The 16,862-nt window shown below is 42.2% G+C and overlaps 1 protein-coding gene across 1 annotated transcript in view; it reads left to right on the top strand.

The window, feature by feature from the left end:
• Positions 1 to 12,246: 12,246 nt before the first annotated feature.
• Positions 12,247 to 16,862, top strand: part of rgmb (repulsive guidance molecule BMP co-receptor b) — a 9,654-nt gene continuing 5,038 nt past the window's right edge. The window contains exon 1 of the mRNA XM_063897894.1: positions 12,247 to 12,803. Coding sequence (XP_063753964.1) covers positions 12,686 to 12,803 — 118 coding nt within the window. The 5' untranslated portion in view covers positions 12,247 to 12,685. The remainder of the gene's footprint in view (positions 12,804 to 16,862) is intronic.

Below are 16,862 nucleotides of genomic sequence, written 5' to 3'. Positions count from 1 at the left end.
ACAGATGCAAGGAATCAAATATTAACACTGTTTTTCTCTAAGTGTGAAACCCAATATTTGTCTTACTAAACTATAAATTGTAAAACTTTTCTTTTTAAGACATGGCTCTGCTTTTGCTGATATGTTTTGATACTTTTCCTGGTTCTTAAAACTACTATTACATTTTTTGCTCAACAATTGTATGAAGGCAGAACCCAAGAGAGAGAGGTGGAGAGGAGAACGAGACACACTTCAAATGACAGAGTGAGTGAGACAGAGACAAAGAGTAGAGAGACACCTGCGAGACCCTTTACCTCCTCTGCTCCGTTATTCCGTTTAGCCCTCTGGTGATTGGGCGTGTGTGTGTGGGCGTGAATTGTTTGAAAGCTTGTAAAATAACAGGGGAGTCATTACACACACACACACACACACACACACACACGACACACGACACGTGCAGAGACAATAGTGACTGAATATTTCTCAACACACAGGCCGGGGGAAAGCAGAATGAATCACATGTGCAAATATTTGATGGTTCCATCTGAATAAGCCATCAATGGGAACTGTGTGTGTTTCCTTTTAGTTTGAGCAGATGTATGTATTGCAGCACCAATCTAATGTTCTTTCACAAGCTTGTGATAAAACATAGAAAAGATCTTGGCCCAGATTTACTTCTTGATAAAACATTCATTATAAATCCTTCTCAATTAATTAGCCCTTCTTATTATCTCATTGCAGCAATGCTTCATGCTGATAAATGGTCGGTCATCAATGCTAATTTCTGTGGTCTTTTGTTTAACCGGAGTTAAATTAGAAAGTCAGACGTTTAAATTAGTCCTGATGGATGACGTCGTCTGAACTTTGATCATGGAGCCATGTGCTACTTCCATTAAACCGGGCTGCTTTCATCTCTCATGACACAAACACCAAATGAGTATTTTCAGTTCAGTGGTGTGGTAAATAAATCCTGATTTGTGTACATGCGGGTCCCACACCGTCCCTGCTGGCCAGTTATTTGTATATATTTTTATTCCTGTCTTCCCACATTCAATGTTTACTGCATCACAATGCATTTTTTATGATGCAAATATTAATTCAAAACTTTAAAAGTAATTTTCATCTCAAGAGGGAACAGTGACCTAGATTATACAACTCCCTTTAATCACTACATTTGTTCAGCCACATTTCTATCTCTAACAGCCAGATTGTTTGCTGAATTAGTTTTGGCCGCCGCACCCCACCCTTCACCCGGCCTGGGTGGGCCTGCCTGCAGGGTGCCAAGCAGGGTGTCTGTGGCCAGTGATGTGAATTGACATGCTGTTTAAAAATGGATCCATCTAAATTATTCAGTCTGTTATTTTAGTGTCAGCATTCAGTGATAATGTCTGGTTGTCACGGAAACATAGTCCCCTGATCCCGAGGCCACAGCTGAGCCCCAAGAATAAAAAAAGGAGAAACAGAAGTACCAGCATGATCATTTCCACTGAAAATGAGGTGAAAATAAATACAGTCACACCAAGTCAAATGTGAACAAAATAAAAGACTTCCTAGAGAGAGACAAAGACTATTTGTATGTGACCACTAGCAGTGAGACACGGGGGCCGAGAAAATGATATAAAATGTTATGTAGTGTGCACTGCTAGTTTGGGTGTAGATGAAATATAACACTTTCCTGAAGCTAAAGACATACAGGCAATTCTCTGTCCCACACACACACACACACACACACACACACACACACACACACACACACACACACACACACACACACACACACACACACACACACACACACACACACACACACACACACACACACACACACACACACACACACACACACACACACACACACACACACAGGATGGATCCCGGGCTGTGTCGGCCAGCTTTATGGATCTCCAGTGAGACATGAACACATGGAACAGTCATCAAGCTTCCAGCTGCTGGTGTGGAGTTTCTCTCCATCTCCAACTGTGTGATGAGAGGCTGCATCTGGGGGCTGGCACCTCACACACACTGGACACTTGTCTGCAAAGCAAAATCACTGTTCATTGTCAGTAAGTATGTGCATTTGTCTGCATGCATAAGTCTGTGTACAGTATTTTCAGCGATCAGGCTGTTGAGGCAGAGAAACGGCTGCAGGGACAGCTGGGGATTGAGACGGTGATTCTCTCTTCCACCTAAACGCTGAGATTTACACACTGCCCAAAGCCCAGACACACAGCGCTCCTGTGCCAAGACGAACATGCATATGCATGCAATCATATGCACAAAGGACTCTTGCACAGATTGCATCATACATTTCAGGTAATTTCATCATCTGTTAGTTATTCTCCTCCTAAGCAATCACCTTAAACAAACAATGATAATTTACTCATTGATTTTTTTCTGGAGGAGAAAGAGAGACAAAGACAGAAGAGAGGCTTTTGTTTACATTTTTCTTTTTGTTCAGGCGGCTTATTTTTGACATATTATGCTACAGTCTGTTTCAGTTCATTATGCACTCGCTCAGCAGCCTTTTAGGCCCTATTTAACCAGACAAATGATCAAACTCAGTAATGATTTGTGTACATTCACAATAGGAATTGTACAGATAAACCAGTGTACATGTTGAGATGCCTGTTAAAGCACAAACTGTCACAGGGCAGACTTCTTCCTAAATGTTGTGCAGCACTGGAAAGCTAGACTCCTGTGTTTACAGTACCAGGAGTTTCATTAAAAATTGAAATGTATCAACTTCTTTCAGTCACATTTACACATTTTTTACTCATCACTTGAGGTGCTGTGTGTCACACAGCACAGGATGGCAGATATGTTAATTCCCGCAGCAGCCATTTGGAGAAACAACTCCTGCTGTCTTCTCAGTGTGACTCCAAATATCAGTTTCCCTATCGCGCTTTTATCCCTACCTGTCAGCAGATGAGAGCTCTATGCACCTGCGGCAACCTGCGACGGTGTGTCTGTGTGTGTTTGTGTGTGTTTGTGTGTGCCCACTGAGGATCTTGCTGTGCAAGCGTATTCACAGCCAACATTTCTGACAAGCCTAATGAATCTCCGGAGAACCGCTACCTGCCAGCTCTCTCTTGTTCTGTCTTGTCTTCATTGTTCTCTCCCTCTGTTTTCTCCCTCTTGTTTTCTTCCCTCCAGCTTCCCCCCCTTTTTATTGTTTGTCTGCCTAAAACCTCCATCAGCTAACAAGCCGCCTTTATCTGTTTGGGGTTCACATCTTACACATCCGCATTAACTCTTAAGGAAGTAAATGGTCCGAGAGAGACCTTGCTTTTATTCATAATGAGGATTAGATGAACTTCTCTCACAACAGTGCCGACCGATGCTTTGTTTCTCAAGTTCAGTTGTGTTTGAGAAGATCCCTCCTTCCAGCGAGGACACTTTAATTAGACTTACCCATGCAGTATTAGTCATGCTTCAGCTCCCCTTGTCTATCCTCAATCCATTACCTATGCTTGAGGAGGCCTTGTTAGTTCAACATCGAGTGCTAATTACACAACATTATGATACATAGGCCTCATCTTGCCGTAATCACAGTAATTAGGGAAATAAAGTCGGTCTACAAGAGCAAGGAGGCAGAAGAACCACAAACTGTGCAGAACAAAAGATTCAGATTCACTCCGTCTACATTTGCACAGACGCACACATACATGCATCTCACATGTCAGTTAGAAAGTTGTGACTGCATCACTGATCTGTTGCCTGGCATGAACTGGGGGGGGGGTGCGCACACACACACACACACACACACACACACACACACACACACACACACACACACACACACACACACACACACACACACACACACACACACAGAGCATGAGTAATGAAACGCTTCACACTCATTTGGCTTTTGCACTTCAAATGAGATTGGCACGGTGCAGCGTCTAAAACACAACCATTAGATCTATAATGACTCCACAGCCTACTCCCCGTGGACTGGCTGCACACACACATACACACACACTCTCTCTCTCTCTCCCAGCCCCCCAAATAGTCCATGTATTATGCATTCCACCCATCTGCCACTCTGTGAGCACTCTATCCCAAGGGGAAGAGAGGGGAGGAGAGGGGGAGGAAAAGAGGGGGAGGCACTCACAGCTGGATGTAGGGGGGAGAGAGTGCGTTTCCATCCACCTGTTTTAGCCACGTTTTCAGTTTGCACATAAAATCCTGAAATAACAACAAACCAACTCAAAGTATCGCACAATACTTTTCACACTGCGCCGAGTTAAACAATGTGTTGTATTTATAAAAGCTAAATGTGAGAAGTAGAGCAGACCTAAGTCATCATGATGCAAGAGACAAAGGAGCGGCAGCATTTGACATCATTGGATCGGTGTGGAGCGAGGAGGGGACGGGGATGTTCTTCAAAAATCAGAGTCACAATACCTTTATTCATCCCACAGAGGGGACATTTACATTTGTTACAGCAACAACAGAACAAAAGACAGCTTAAAAAAAAGAAGCATGCATTAAAAACAATATTAAAGAGAAAAAATAGAAAATGTAAAGAAGGAAAACAAAAAAAAAAGAATTACACAATTCACAAAATACACAACCTGTAAGAGATATAGCAGTCAGGTATATATTGCACAGTTATTAGTGGCATGTGTATGTATATCTATAATTGGTATTGATAAAAAATACATCGAACAGAGACAAATGACATCTTTCCATTTTATTTTCTACCATTTTTCCCAACCATCTCTCTCTTAATTATAACATTTGATGCATACTTTCCCTCTGCAAAGGTTTAATAACACCCGACTGAGGAATTAGCCCCTTCTAATATGATTATGCACTCCTAAAATATACCTGACAGTTTATTTGTATTTATGGTTTTAGTTCAGATTTGCACATTTGAATGGAAACCTACCAACACTCTCTCTCTTTCTCTCTCTATTTCTTACACACACACACACACACACACACACACACACACACACACACACACACACACACACACACACACACACACACACACACACACACACACACACACACACACACACACACACACACACACACACACACACAAACTGTCTCTCGCCATCTGTATACCTGTCAAGTTGCTGGCTGCTGGAATGTGAGAAGCTCACCTGTGTTTAGGCTTCCTCCTCACAGACAGGTATGAGCATATGGCTAAGCAGTGTGAGTGATTTATAGATGCCCATACCTTTTTCTGTGTGTGTGTGTGTGTGTGTGTGTGTGTGTGTGTGTGTGTGTGTGTGTGTGTGTGTGTGTGTGTGTGTGTGTGTGTGTGTGTGTGTGTGTGTGTGTGTCTGTGTGTGTGTCTGTGTGTGTCCATGTGTTTGCATATTTGGAAAACATAGAACATTATCACAGTTACCTGCTTGTGAGTGATGAGACAGAGAACAAGAAAAGATGAGTGTAATGGGATCAAGCACATTCCTAGAAGCAGAAAGCAGTGTTAGACAAGAGAACGATTATCAAATGGGCATAAAAGTGTTTCAGTTTTCTGAAGTTAAGCACTCATGTAAACACAAAAAGACGCCTTTTATCCCAAAAGGAGCGTTTAATAGAATCACAAGGCTTCTGCTTATTCAACTTGATGTTAGCTGGCAAATTGACTGACAAAACAAGTTTCACTGCAGAGCGAGCTGCAGGCGAGAAGGGATCTGTGTTGAGAGCGCGTCTTTGTCTTACAGCTGCCAAACATTTACCCTGACCCAAACCAAACTGCAACCCCATGATCCTCATCTGCCCTATTACATCCTTCAGCTGTTTCCTTCCACTGCGCTATGTGTGTGTTTGCCAAGAGACAACAGAGACTTCGTTGTCACAGCGCTGTCTGATGCAGCTGTGTATGCTTCAGATGTTTTTACATAAAGAATGAAATGATAGACCAGGGAAATGGAAAGAGGGTAAGAGACGATGAGGACATGGTGAAAAAATAATGAGATGGTAGAAAAATAATGTGTGGGTTTCTCAAGTGGGATTGTTTGTTCATTTCAGATGTTGTCACACGTAACTTGATACATCCTTTGTGGCCAATATTTCAATTTACCAGTATGTGTCTTTTTCCTCAAGGAATGATAACGTGTCCATGCAGAACAGGAAAATGTCTGTGAGAAAAAGCATGTTCAAATACTCCTTTAGAAGCTAAAGTCTTACTGTGTTTATGAAATGGTGTGTATTATTGAGTTTATTTATAAGATGATCAAAGGTTTTATTATCTTATCTTTAAGGTAACCAGTGATTAAAGCTGAATACGGTGAAATAAATGTCTTTATAATAATACGTGTTCCTTGATATTATGCTCAGTTGCAGTACGTTAATGCGCTAACTTTTCGCCAATGTAAATATAAAAACAAACAGTGGTAATATAAGTGAGAATAGAGGAGGTCTGTGTGTTTGGAGAACCAGAACAGAAAACCCTATCATGATTATGTGTTTCTATTTTTAACTGTAATGTCATGATAGTATTTTGGCTTTCACATCAGGATCAGTCAATCAATGCATATCAGCGGGGCTGGTCTGGGGAAAAAGAGTGTAAGGAGAGAAGGATCAATGTGATAATCTCCCTCTCTGGAATCCTCTCCCACTGATGTGAGCTCTCCGACCACACTACATTTCTCTTTAGCATATCAAAGATAAACTGACCCTGAGAAGATCTCCTTTTCCTCCTCTGACACTTTTTGCATTACAGACGCACCTGAAAGCAGTCTCTTCTTTTTGTAGCAGTGAAGGGAATGTGCAGAGACAGGAGGTTTGATAAGGCCAACTGGAGTGAAACACAACATGAGTTTGGCCGCCGAGTGAAACAGCCATCTAACAGGCTATTATGGGATAGGGTTTCAACTTGCATTACAAGAGGCTTTGATACCTGGATTTTATCTTTCATGTTATCGTCTCACATCAGGAATATAAACACACTCTCTCACACATACACAGCTGCAGTCCCCGTGTACATTTACCACCCATCTGTGAGTCAGGATCAGGAATGGAGTGTGTGTGCGTGTGTGTGTGTGTGTGTGTGTGTGTGTGTGTGTGTGTGTGTGTGTGTGTGTGTGTGTGTGTGTGTGTGTGTGTGTGTGTGTGTGTGTGTGTGTGTGTTTGTTGTGGTGGTGGCTGGCACTGAGAACAAGTGAGAAGAATTGGATATAGTGTGCAGTGGTTGGATGTGAGTGAGTAGCAGTCCAAAGCTCAAGTGCTCGCAGTGTAAACAGCAATGCAGTGTCTCAATCTGTGCACTTCCTTCTGTTCTTACATTTGCTATTTTGAAGGCATCAATGAGTTCCCATTAAAAGAAGTACGGCAAAATGCATCACACTATGACTGAGAGGATTGTGCATTAATAACAGGCACATGGTTGAGCTCTGGTGAGCAGACGAAACTGGGCTCTCGTTTCAGAGTCTGCTTTCTGTTGTGTTTGGTCCACCGCTAAGAGATGTCCCTCCCCCTACTCCATCAATACAATGTATTGATGTGCTGGAGCGCTAGTCAATAGAAGCGCATGTGTCACATCGTGATGTCACTATGTTAGGGAAATGAACAAAGGAGTCCAATGCAGGTGTTTTAGGCAGGGGGGAGTGTGTGGGAGGTACTCTCCCTCTGGTGATTTTAGCCTTTGCAGACCATATACATGCACACAAAATGAGATAACGCGCTAATAATGTTATAAAGTTAAATTGAGCAATCTTTAATGGTTTTGTGCAGATAACATTCAAAAGCATTGATTGTCATTTCCAGTGAACTGTGTGCTACTTGAGACAATGCTACACAGTCCAAATTTACACACTGAGCAAGAGTTCACAGTATAGGACATGGCAGTGTATCCAGAAAAGTATCTGAATTGAGACACAGGACAACACTTCACTGGTTCTCCAAGCTCCCAGCGCGGCTTTTAGCTTTAATGAAACTCCGTAAATCACCAAAAGTTGTTTTAGAGCAGCTGTAGCACATCAGAGGAAAACCCCAAAAAGTGATTCATAAAGTGATCCAGTTTCACCAAAGCTATCTTATTGCCTTGAAGCCTTTTGCAGCTTTCCCAGGAGAATGTTCAACCCTTACGTCGTGTAATACCACTGATAGAGTCACTATCTTTGACAAGGCAGTGTAGCATCGAGCCATTTTGAAGCTGTTTTTTTATTATAAAAAAGGTACATAATGTGATTTGTAATGCAGGGCTTTTACTGTGGTTGCATTACTTGAGGCGTAGTACGGATTTTGTACAGTATTTCTTCCACCACTGTGTGTGTGTATATGTGTGTTTGTGTGTGTGAGACAGATAAGTAAAGATTTATTACAACATCATGCCTTTCCTTAAAACCCTGCCTGCACAACAATGCAAAACTTTCAGCACTTACACACTCTGACGCACACACACTCATATACATGCATACACAGGTGTGCATGGAGTTGTGAGAGCCATTTGGTGAATGACGGGCTGTTAAAGGTTGGAGTGAGGGGGATGTGGAGAGAGGTAGAAGTGGAGAAGGGAGGCAGAGGTGTGGAGGTGAAGACAAGCTGGACGTTCAGAGACAGACTGTCTTTGTGCCTGAGGCGTAGTGTGTGAGTGCATCTGTGACAAGGCAGTGTTTAATGTGCGTGTGTGTGTGTGTGTGTGTGTGTGTGTGTGTGTGTGTGTGTGTGTTTGCATGCGTGTGTGTGGAGGGGGTTGATTTAGATTCAGTGTTCTCTGCTCCCATGTCTCAGCTGTGGTGTAATTGATTAAATGAATTAGTATGAAATATAGAATTAAACTCCATGACTAGGGTCATATGTTATAGGCTTTTGTGTGTCCATGTAAGCGGATGTGTGATTAGAATGAAATATGAAATTAGTCATGATGAATAGCACCATATGCACTCTTGTAATTCCATTAAACAATCTGTTTTGTAGAGTGTTGGCATAAATGAAATCTTCACATAGTGTGCATCACCCGGCAGAGAAGTGGCAGGTTGGTCAGTGAGAGTGAAAACGCTGCTTGATTTTTTCCTGCCCCAAGATTTGATTTACAAGATGTGCAGCTTGGGAGTAAATTAAGGGGGAAACAAGCATAGAATGCCTAAAAATTGTGTGCCTCCATTTGGCACCAAAAGAGCTTTGTTTTAGCTCTACTGGAAAACTATTCTACCAACAGATATTCCCCAATATCAAGGTGTTGATGATAGTACTGGAGATGCTTTCAAGCAGTTAGTCTATCATATGTTCCCTGGATATTTTCCAGGTCTGCACATTGTCTGGAGTTTCCCTTTTACACATGAAGCACAGAACAGGAGATTGTCCGTGTCAGAGTAGTTCTCATTTATGGGGAATACTCAGCCACAACAGGATGTGTTACACCTCAGTCACACCGGTTTGCAATTTGGAAATTGACAACCAAGTCTCTAACGACAGTCATTCCAAAAACTAATTGTTACTCCCATTGATGATTTTTGTTGGTGTCTTTGTGTGAACCACCCATTTACCTCACCCTCAGACGTTTTTTTCTGCTGGCTTCTAGAAACTAACCAATTAAAAAGCCCACATGCTCGCCCTGAATTCTCTGAAGAAGACGCAGCTCTAGACTTGGACTTAGTACTAAGGAGCTGGCAGGGTAAAGTCCCTTTGGTGTCTTGTCAGACATACAGCTCCTCCGGATGATTACAGGTTCATTTCTGGGTCCCAATGTATGTTTAAAATGGGATTTAGACGTTTGATTGCGTTGACTGGGAAACCATGATCTTTTTGTGTATTTTATTTAATAATAAATTGTAGATAAACAACAAAGATTTGAACCAGGGCGCATACTGCAAGCATACATGCAAATGTTGAAGTGAGGTTTACAAATTCTACATTAATTTATTCAGCTTTTCCTTTATCCGTCACCTGTCTGTTTGTTTACCTCTAAAATAAAAACACACTGAACAAATACACTACTGTAAAACATCTGACAGGATTTCATGACTCACTGACACACATCCTTATGAGTGGAACCAGAAGCTTCTGGCACAAACAGGAAGCTGATATAATCTAATATCGGGGCCTGTTTGAGTTGCTCACATCATCTCCTCTGGCCACACTTAGTTTCAAATGGTCATGATCTTCATAATGACTGTATGTGTTTATTTTACTGACACAATCAGTGGGAACACAACCATGACCAAGCGTATGGCCGGCAGTAAAGTGAGTGTACATACTGTTATTGAGTCATGAGTGAAACTATCCGGCTATGACACACCGCACATAAAATATCTGACACAGAGAAGCTCTGTTTGCCGCAAAGCAGTCACAGTGACTCACACACACATATATTCACACATATGCACATACTGTACACATGCAAACAAGTTAAGCCGGGGTGGCACAGTCTGGCAGAATGCAGCAAGCAGCAGGGGATTAAAGCTCTGCACAAACACATGCACACCTTCAACACACTTACTCTCTTAAAGTATACAAGCTGGGCATTCATTAAAAAGAACAAACACATCCTGGATATACACACTTACATGTATCTATCATTTGAGATGCTTTCTTTGAAGTCTGTCCAACTCAATAACCTTTATTGAAATTTAAATCAGTTTTTCAATCTTTGCAATATGTAGATGCATTTTAACAGCCTGCAGAAAGTGGGAAGTTTTTCATTTGTGAGTTAGGTGGAGGGAACAAGACAAATTGCAAAGGTGCAGCCTGTTTTGCATTTATAACTGTGTATGCAGTGTCTTGTCATCATCGCTTGGGGCTGTTTACATTGTCTGCTCACCCTTTGCACTTTTGTTCTTTTGACTGCATGGATTTATGACTGTTACAGTTTGAACGGGTTGGTGTGCGTGTGATATGTCTGTGCTGTTTTGTGTGAGAGGACCCAGAGGTGCTCCCTTCACATTGTGTTCTTGCCTGTTTCTATTATCTGTTGTGCAATTTTTGCCGATAAAGTAAAAGTTATGCAAACGTATCTCAGCTAAATCCAGGGAGGATGGATGCTGCTTAACTTCTTCCAACTGTCACATAATTATTGTGAGGTTTAAGTCCTGAGGGTTTGATAAGAAAACACAAGACAAGCAATCAAGTTAGCCACTCGGCAGTGTATACCAACCAATTAATACAATTTCTCCCACAACATTTGCAGCTCATTTGGTCTGTGGATCAAAGACATTTTTGAAGCAGATTAAAATCACAGCACTAAGGGAAAACCCGTCCTGCGTTCACAGTTATAAAGAGCATGAAACGTTACCGTTCATTATTAAATGTTCACATCATGGTATAATGAGAATCAAGAGAGAAGGTTTGAAAAGTAGTTTCACGATCAAAATGTGCATGCATGTGAATCAAAAAAGTAATTTGATTTACACCTAAACATTAAGATTTAATAGCTTGTTTTTGCATTGTATATTTACAATGCATTTCACCAGAAACCCTTAAAAACTTCATACCACATGATTATGTTTGCCGATCTGGACAAAAACAGGATTATTGTGTCTTTGATATTCTTTTTCACATTTTGTCTCAACAAACACAAGAAACAGATTCATAACTGTGTGTGTTTTATCTATGGTCACTATAACAACTATTACAGCTTGTAAACTGATTTACATATCCATCTCTCATCGCACCCTTTTGTCTATAACCCCTCCGTTTTCATTTCTTTTGTTATTTAGGTGGACATATTATTACTTTTATGATGATGATTGTTACTATTATTATGTTATTGGTATTGGTAGGCTATTATTATCAGTATTTAGTAGGAAAGCATATGGTGATTTTCAGAAGTTCAGCTCTCACTTAATAAAAAAAACCTGGACGTAGCATTAGCCTATTGGAAGGCCATAATTCTTCACAGTGATTTAATGGCACCTTACCAACGTTTTACAACTTTTTTTTAATCTCCGGCCTCTTCATTATTTTTGTAGACAGATCTCTCTCTAAAAGTGTGTGTGTGTGTGTGTGTGTGTGTGTGTGTGTGTGTGTGTGTGTGTGTGTGTGTGTGTGTGTGTGTGTGTGCCTGTGTGTGTGTGCCTGGGAGAGTGTGCCTGGGAGAGAGAGAGAGAGAGAGAGAGAGAGAGAGAGAGAGAGAGAGAGAGAGAGAGAGAGAGAGAGAGAGAGAGAGAGAGAGAGAGAGAGAGAGAGAGAGAGAGAGAGAGAGAGAGAGAGAGAGAGAGAGAGAGAGAGAGAGAGAGAGAGAGAGAGAGAGAGAGAGAGAGAGAGAGAGAGAGCGAGCGAGCGAGCGTGCGGTGGTAGGCGGGTTTTCCGCTAGCAGGGTTTGGTTGATTCTCTATTGATTTGTTGGAGGGGCATAGGAGGAGGAGGAGGAGAAAGTGAAAGGGGAGGAGTGGAGGAGAAACCCCGGCCTGGTGAGGAAGAGAGATGTGATTGTGCGTGTTTGGGACGAGAGGAGAGCACAGAGTGATCTCAATCCTGGCGAAAGTCCGACCGTGAAGGGAGCGCACTTCAATCACGTGGGTATATTGGTTTAGTGCCGGGCAAAAAGTAAAACTGTCGCCGGAGTGACTTCTCCTTGCACTTTGATTTCCTCCTGCCTTTCGACCCCCTCCGCCCTGCATTCCGCGTAGCAGCTGTGTTTTAATGCGCACCCGAGGAGGAGAGGAAGGAGAGAAGAGTGAGGAAGAAGAGGCAGAAGAAGAAGAAAAAGAAGAAGGAGAAGTGAGAAGGCCTGGACACCACCCCTCCTCGCCTTTTGGAGGACTGTCCACTCTCCCCTCCTGGCCCTGCATGGACGGGGATGGGGAGAGCCGGATGCTGTTGCCGCGGGGCTGAGCGCCTCGTCTCCCCGTCTCTGGTGCGCCGCTTCCGGCCACTGCTGCTGCTGATCATCGCTGTCTGCTGCGGTGCTCAACTAGGTAACTAATTGCACTCTAACACTGCAATAACTAGTGTGTCTCTCGCTCATAGTTGCAACTAATCTGTCATTTCCTGCACTTTGTTGTCCAGTTTCACACTACAACCACAGTAACATCATGTTTTTTTCCCCCTTTATGTTCCATTAAGTCTTGATTATAGATACTTTATTAGTTATTATGCGTTTGTAATCCATGCGTGGCTGATCTTTGTGCTGGGCCCAGGGCTGCCTGACAATGGCTCTCTCTCCAGCGGCAGTGCAGCAGTCTGAGCACGGATCGAGTTTCCCCTTCTCTCTCCTGGGCCGTCATTCTCCTGTCTGCCCCTTAATGGCTCATGGAGGAGGGGAAGAGAAGGGAAGATAGGGTGACTATCTCTCCTCATGTCCATATATAACAGATAACAGCTTTTCTCAGAGCAATAGCAAAACAAACAGGATCCATAAAGTGTAAATCTGATCATACAAAGTTAGAATTTAGTCTGAACTATTGTAAATAAGACTAAATCTATTGTGGAATACACTTTTTGTTCAGTTGTATGGTGCAAATGAATATAATGTATCTTATGAGATAGTACTGAAGTGAACGGCACTGTTTTGGAACCTGTGGTTGTTAGTTTTCTAATAATTACCAAAAGCAGAAAATCACACCTCACAATCTTATCCCCATGCTGGATAGAAGAATCTAACAAAAGAAGAGTGTGTTCCCTGAAAGTTTATAAGGTGTTTGTTAGGGCTACTTATACTTAAACATAATATGACTCATTCTTTGTGGCTACAGACTCCAGGATTTACTAACCAACTATTTACCACATTGTCTTTTGGTTTCAAATTCATCATCGCAGAGGCATGTTTTAATAAAAAAATCCGAATAATGCCCTGTATCCAAAAAAATCCTGATTTTTTTTGGGTGTGTTTGTTGCTGTGTGTGTAGGGGGTTGGTGGCTGTGGCGGCTGTCTGTTGAGCAGTCACACCTCCAGTAATTAGTTTAACACGGCTCAGGCAGCGGGACAAAACCGCCTCTGCACGAAGCCTGGTGGGAACACAGAGACCCACTTCGCATTAAAGGCCCCTATGGCACGTTCTGCCACACATCTGTCACCTGGAAAGAATGTGTATTATTGAGTCTGTTGTTTTATTTGTTATAACTTGTTCATATCAAGACATTTTGACATATTTTGCTTCAGCCATCGCTCCATGTGTCTGTAGACAAGGAGGCAGGGATGTCTTAGTAGTTGACTATTGTTCGCACTCCTGAGTGTCAGGTTGAGAAGAGAAAGAGTGCATGCTGTAGTGAGCTCCTGTAAAGCTTTGTATCTTTTAGCTTGGAGGGATGTTTGTGTGATTTGAGCTCAGTGTGTGCGTGTGTGTGTGTGTGTGAGAGAGAGAGAGAGAGAGAGAGAGAGTGCACACAACAAGGTGATCAATAAGCACTTCACAAGCCGTTCCCTCAGTTGAGAGATGATCCCAGCAGATCCTTCTCTGATCTACGGAGATCAGAGAATTTTGAGAACATCGAACAGGGAGACAGAATCGCTGAACTGTGCCGGAGAGATCCAGCTGGTGGATCTTTTGACCTCTGTCTGATGGTAGAGAGGCGGCCTCAGGATGTGTGGGAGAGTGAAAGAGAGCAGGGAATCAGACAGAGAGGGCCGAGGTCGAAAAAGCAGAAAAAAATAAGCTGTATCAAATCAATGCAGGTGGAAGGGAAGGATTTAAGATGGAAACAAATCTGACAACAGATGAGGCTGGAGAGGGAAGAAGAGACCTGGGAGAGGGGGAAGGAGTGAAAAAGACAGGTTAATATTGTGATGGGAGAGGTGTGGGCACTGCTGGCTGTTTTATTGTGTCTATATTAGGTACTCACCCCAGGGGATGAAATAAACCAAGCCGGCATGTGTTGAACGACTCTCCTGCACCAGCTCCTCAAAGGAGGAGATCTTTATTCTCTTATTAACAACATTTTCAAATCAACTCAGTATTCATTTCATCTTTCCACAAATTGCTAAATGATATGCATGGATTGGATTTTCTTTTGAAATTACAGCTTTGTGTGCTTAGGAAGGACGCTTAAGACGCTTATAGAAGAGCTGAAATTGGTGCTTCATATTAATAATCAGCATGTGGAAATCATCTTTTCTTGCTTGATATACAGAGGCAGGCAAAAGTGCAGGGTCAGCTGGTGTGAAACTCCAGTAGATGCTTGTCATCAGAGAGGTTTCAACCTTTATATAAGTCAGCGGTTTGAACCCGAGTCCTTCAGTTACAGTGTCGACTGTCTACTTTGCTACGTCACCCTGCTGGGAAAATGTCAGTGAATGAGTGCTTTTGTGTGTTTTTAGAGCAGCTCATGATTCTGATACCCCTTCGGAAGAGAATAAACCCACTCTGATTAGATTGGGAGCGGTATTTAGGTACTTCTAGGCAAATAGGAAGAAAAAAAAGGAGGCTGTTGGTGCGCCAGTCAAAGACACAATGTGTCCTCAGTACTCAGACCGTCTGTGCAGTGGTGGTCGGCATGGATGGCAAGCTGTGCATGTGTGTGAGTGTGAGTGTGTGTGTGTCTGTGGGTTGCTGTCAGTATTTAACATGCAGGAGAGAGATTCTGAAGCGTGGTGCGAGTGGGGGTCCTACCTGCACCTTCATTTCTAAAACTCAGAGCACTGCTGCCCCCAAATGGTGGCATCCGACTTTGTCATGCCCTGAAATCAAATAAATGTACAAAGAAGAGCTGGAATGAGCTGTTTGCTTGGGAGTTGATGTGTTTGTGGTTGTGAGGCGCTGGTGTGACATAAAGGAAATTGTTGATTTCAGTAAACACCAAGCACTTTCTGCTTTTGCTCAGCCATTAGGAGATCATACCACCATCTGAAGATTACAGACTGTGTACGGTTAACGGAAGCATGAGCAGCATTCTTTCTAAGAAAGCAATTTGTGTGTGTGTGTGTGTATGTGAGTGTGTGTGCGTACAGCTGCCCATACACTGCAGAGCCTCTCTCTGGCCTAATCTAATTGTAGCACGCTGTGACTGATGCATTAGGTCTGGTCTCTAATCTCTCCCTCGCTCCTACTCCCTCTCTCTCTGATGATCTATGATATAAAAGGCAGGTTTGACCCCTGTTGCATTCGAAAATATAGCAACCGACAAAATATCAGGAACAATTTCCGACCATGTTTATATATGGACAGCATAAAGTCATTAGGATACATTTCCCTTTTTAGCCTACTCTGATGTTTAAAGCTGTAAACAAACATTAAAGTCTTGAAGCTTAATCTTATGAAGATACATTTCTGGCTGTTGTATTTTATTAGGAAAATCATGGTCATAAATACAATGCCCTCAACAAATAACCAATCAAAACCTTTCCGACAGCCTCAATATAAATGAAGCATTACAAGCGTCACAAACTAATGGTAGCAGGTTTGTGTACATAGCACACCTTGACGTGTCTTGCTCCCTCCTTCTTTAATGTGTGAGGTGCTCCCTGTCTTTATGAGCAGTATTATCTCACTCCTTGTTGGAAAATGTTCTTTATCTTTTCTCTCCGGCTGCTCTCTGGTTTATTACACTTCAGCTTTATTACACTCCAGTGCGGCACAACTGATTCATCAAGACTTTTTACTAGCACAGGGTTCTTTTTTTCTATTTTATTAGGTTGGGTTGTTACAGACCAGTAGCATTGTGTGTTTCTCAGTTCAAAGCAACCTTAGTTTCCTTCTATGACACATGAGCTCTCCATTACTAGTTAAATCCAGCTCTGAGTTTAGTACATACCCACATTATCAGACTAAACCTTTGTTGTAGATAGGGCTGGCTGATATGGAGAAAATATAAAATCACAATATTTTTAACCGTATACCTCAATATTCTTTGATATAATACGGTTGACTATTTGTGCTTTCAAAAAATATTTAGTTTGCTTGATTTTTGATAAATATCTATCAATAAGGTATCTAATGACTTTATAACAGCCGGAAATAACCTGGAAGTTCAGATCATTATAAAACATTTCTGTAATACAGCACATAAAATCCGATCAACCTAACCCTAACCCTATATCA

This window comes from Eleginops maclovinus, chromosome 12 (assembly GCF_036324505.1).
Source record: "Eleginops maclovinus isolate JMC-PN-2008 ecotype Puerto Natales chromosome 12, JC_Emac_rtc_rv5, whole genome shotgun sequence".
NCBI lineage: Eukaryota > Metazoa > Chordata > Actinopteri > Perciformes > Eleginopidae > Eleginops > Eleginops maclovinus.
This window is presented reverse-complemented; position numbering and strand designations above follow the sequence as displayed.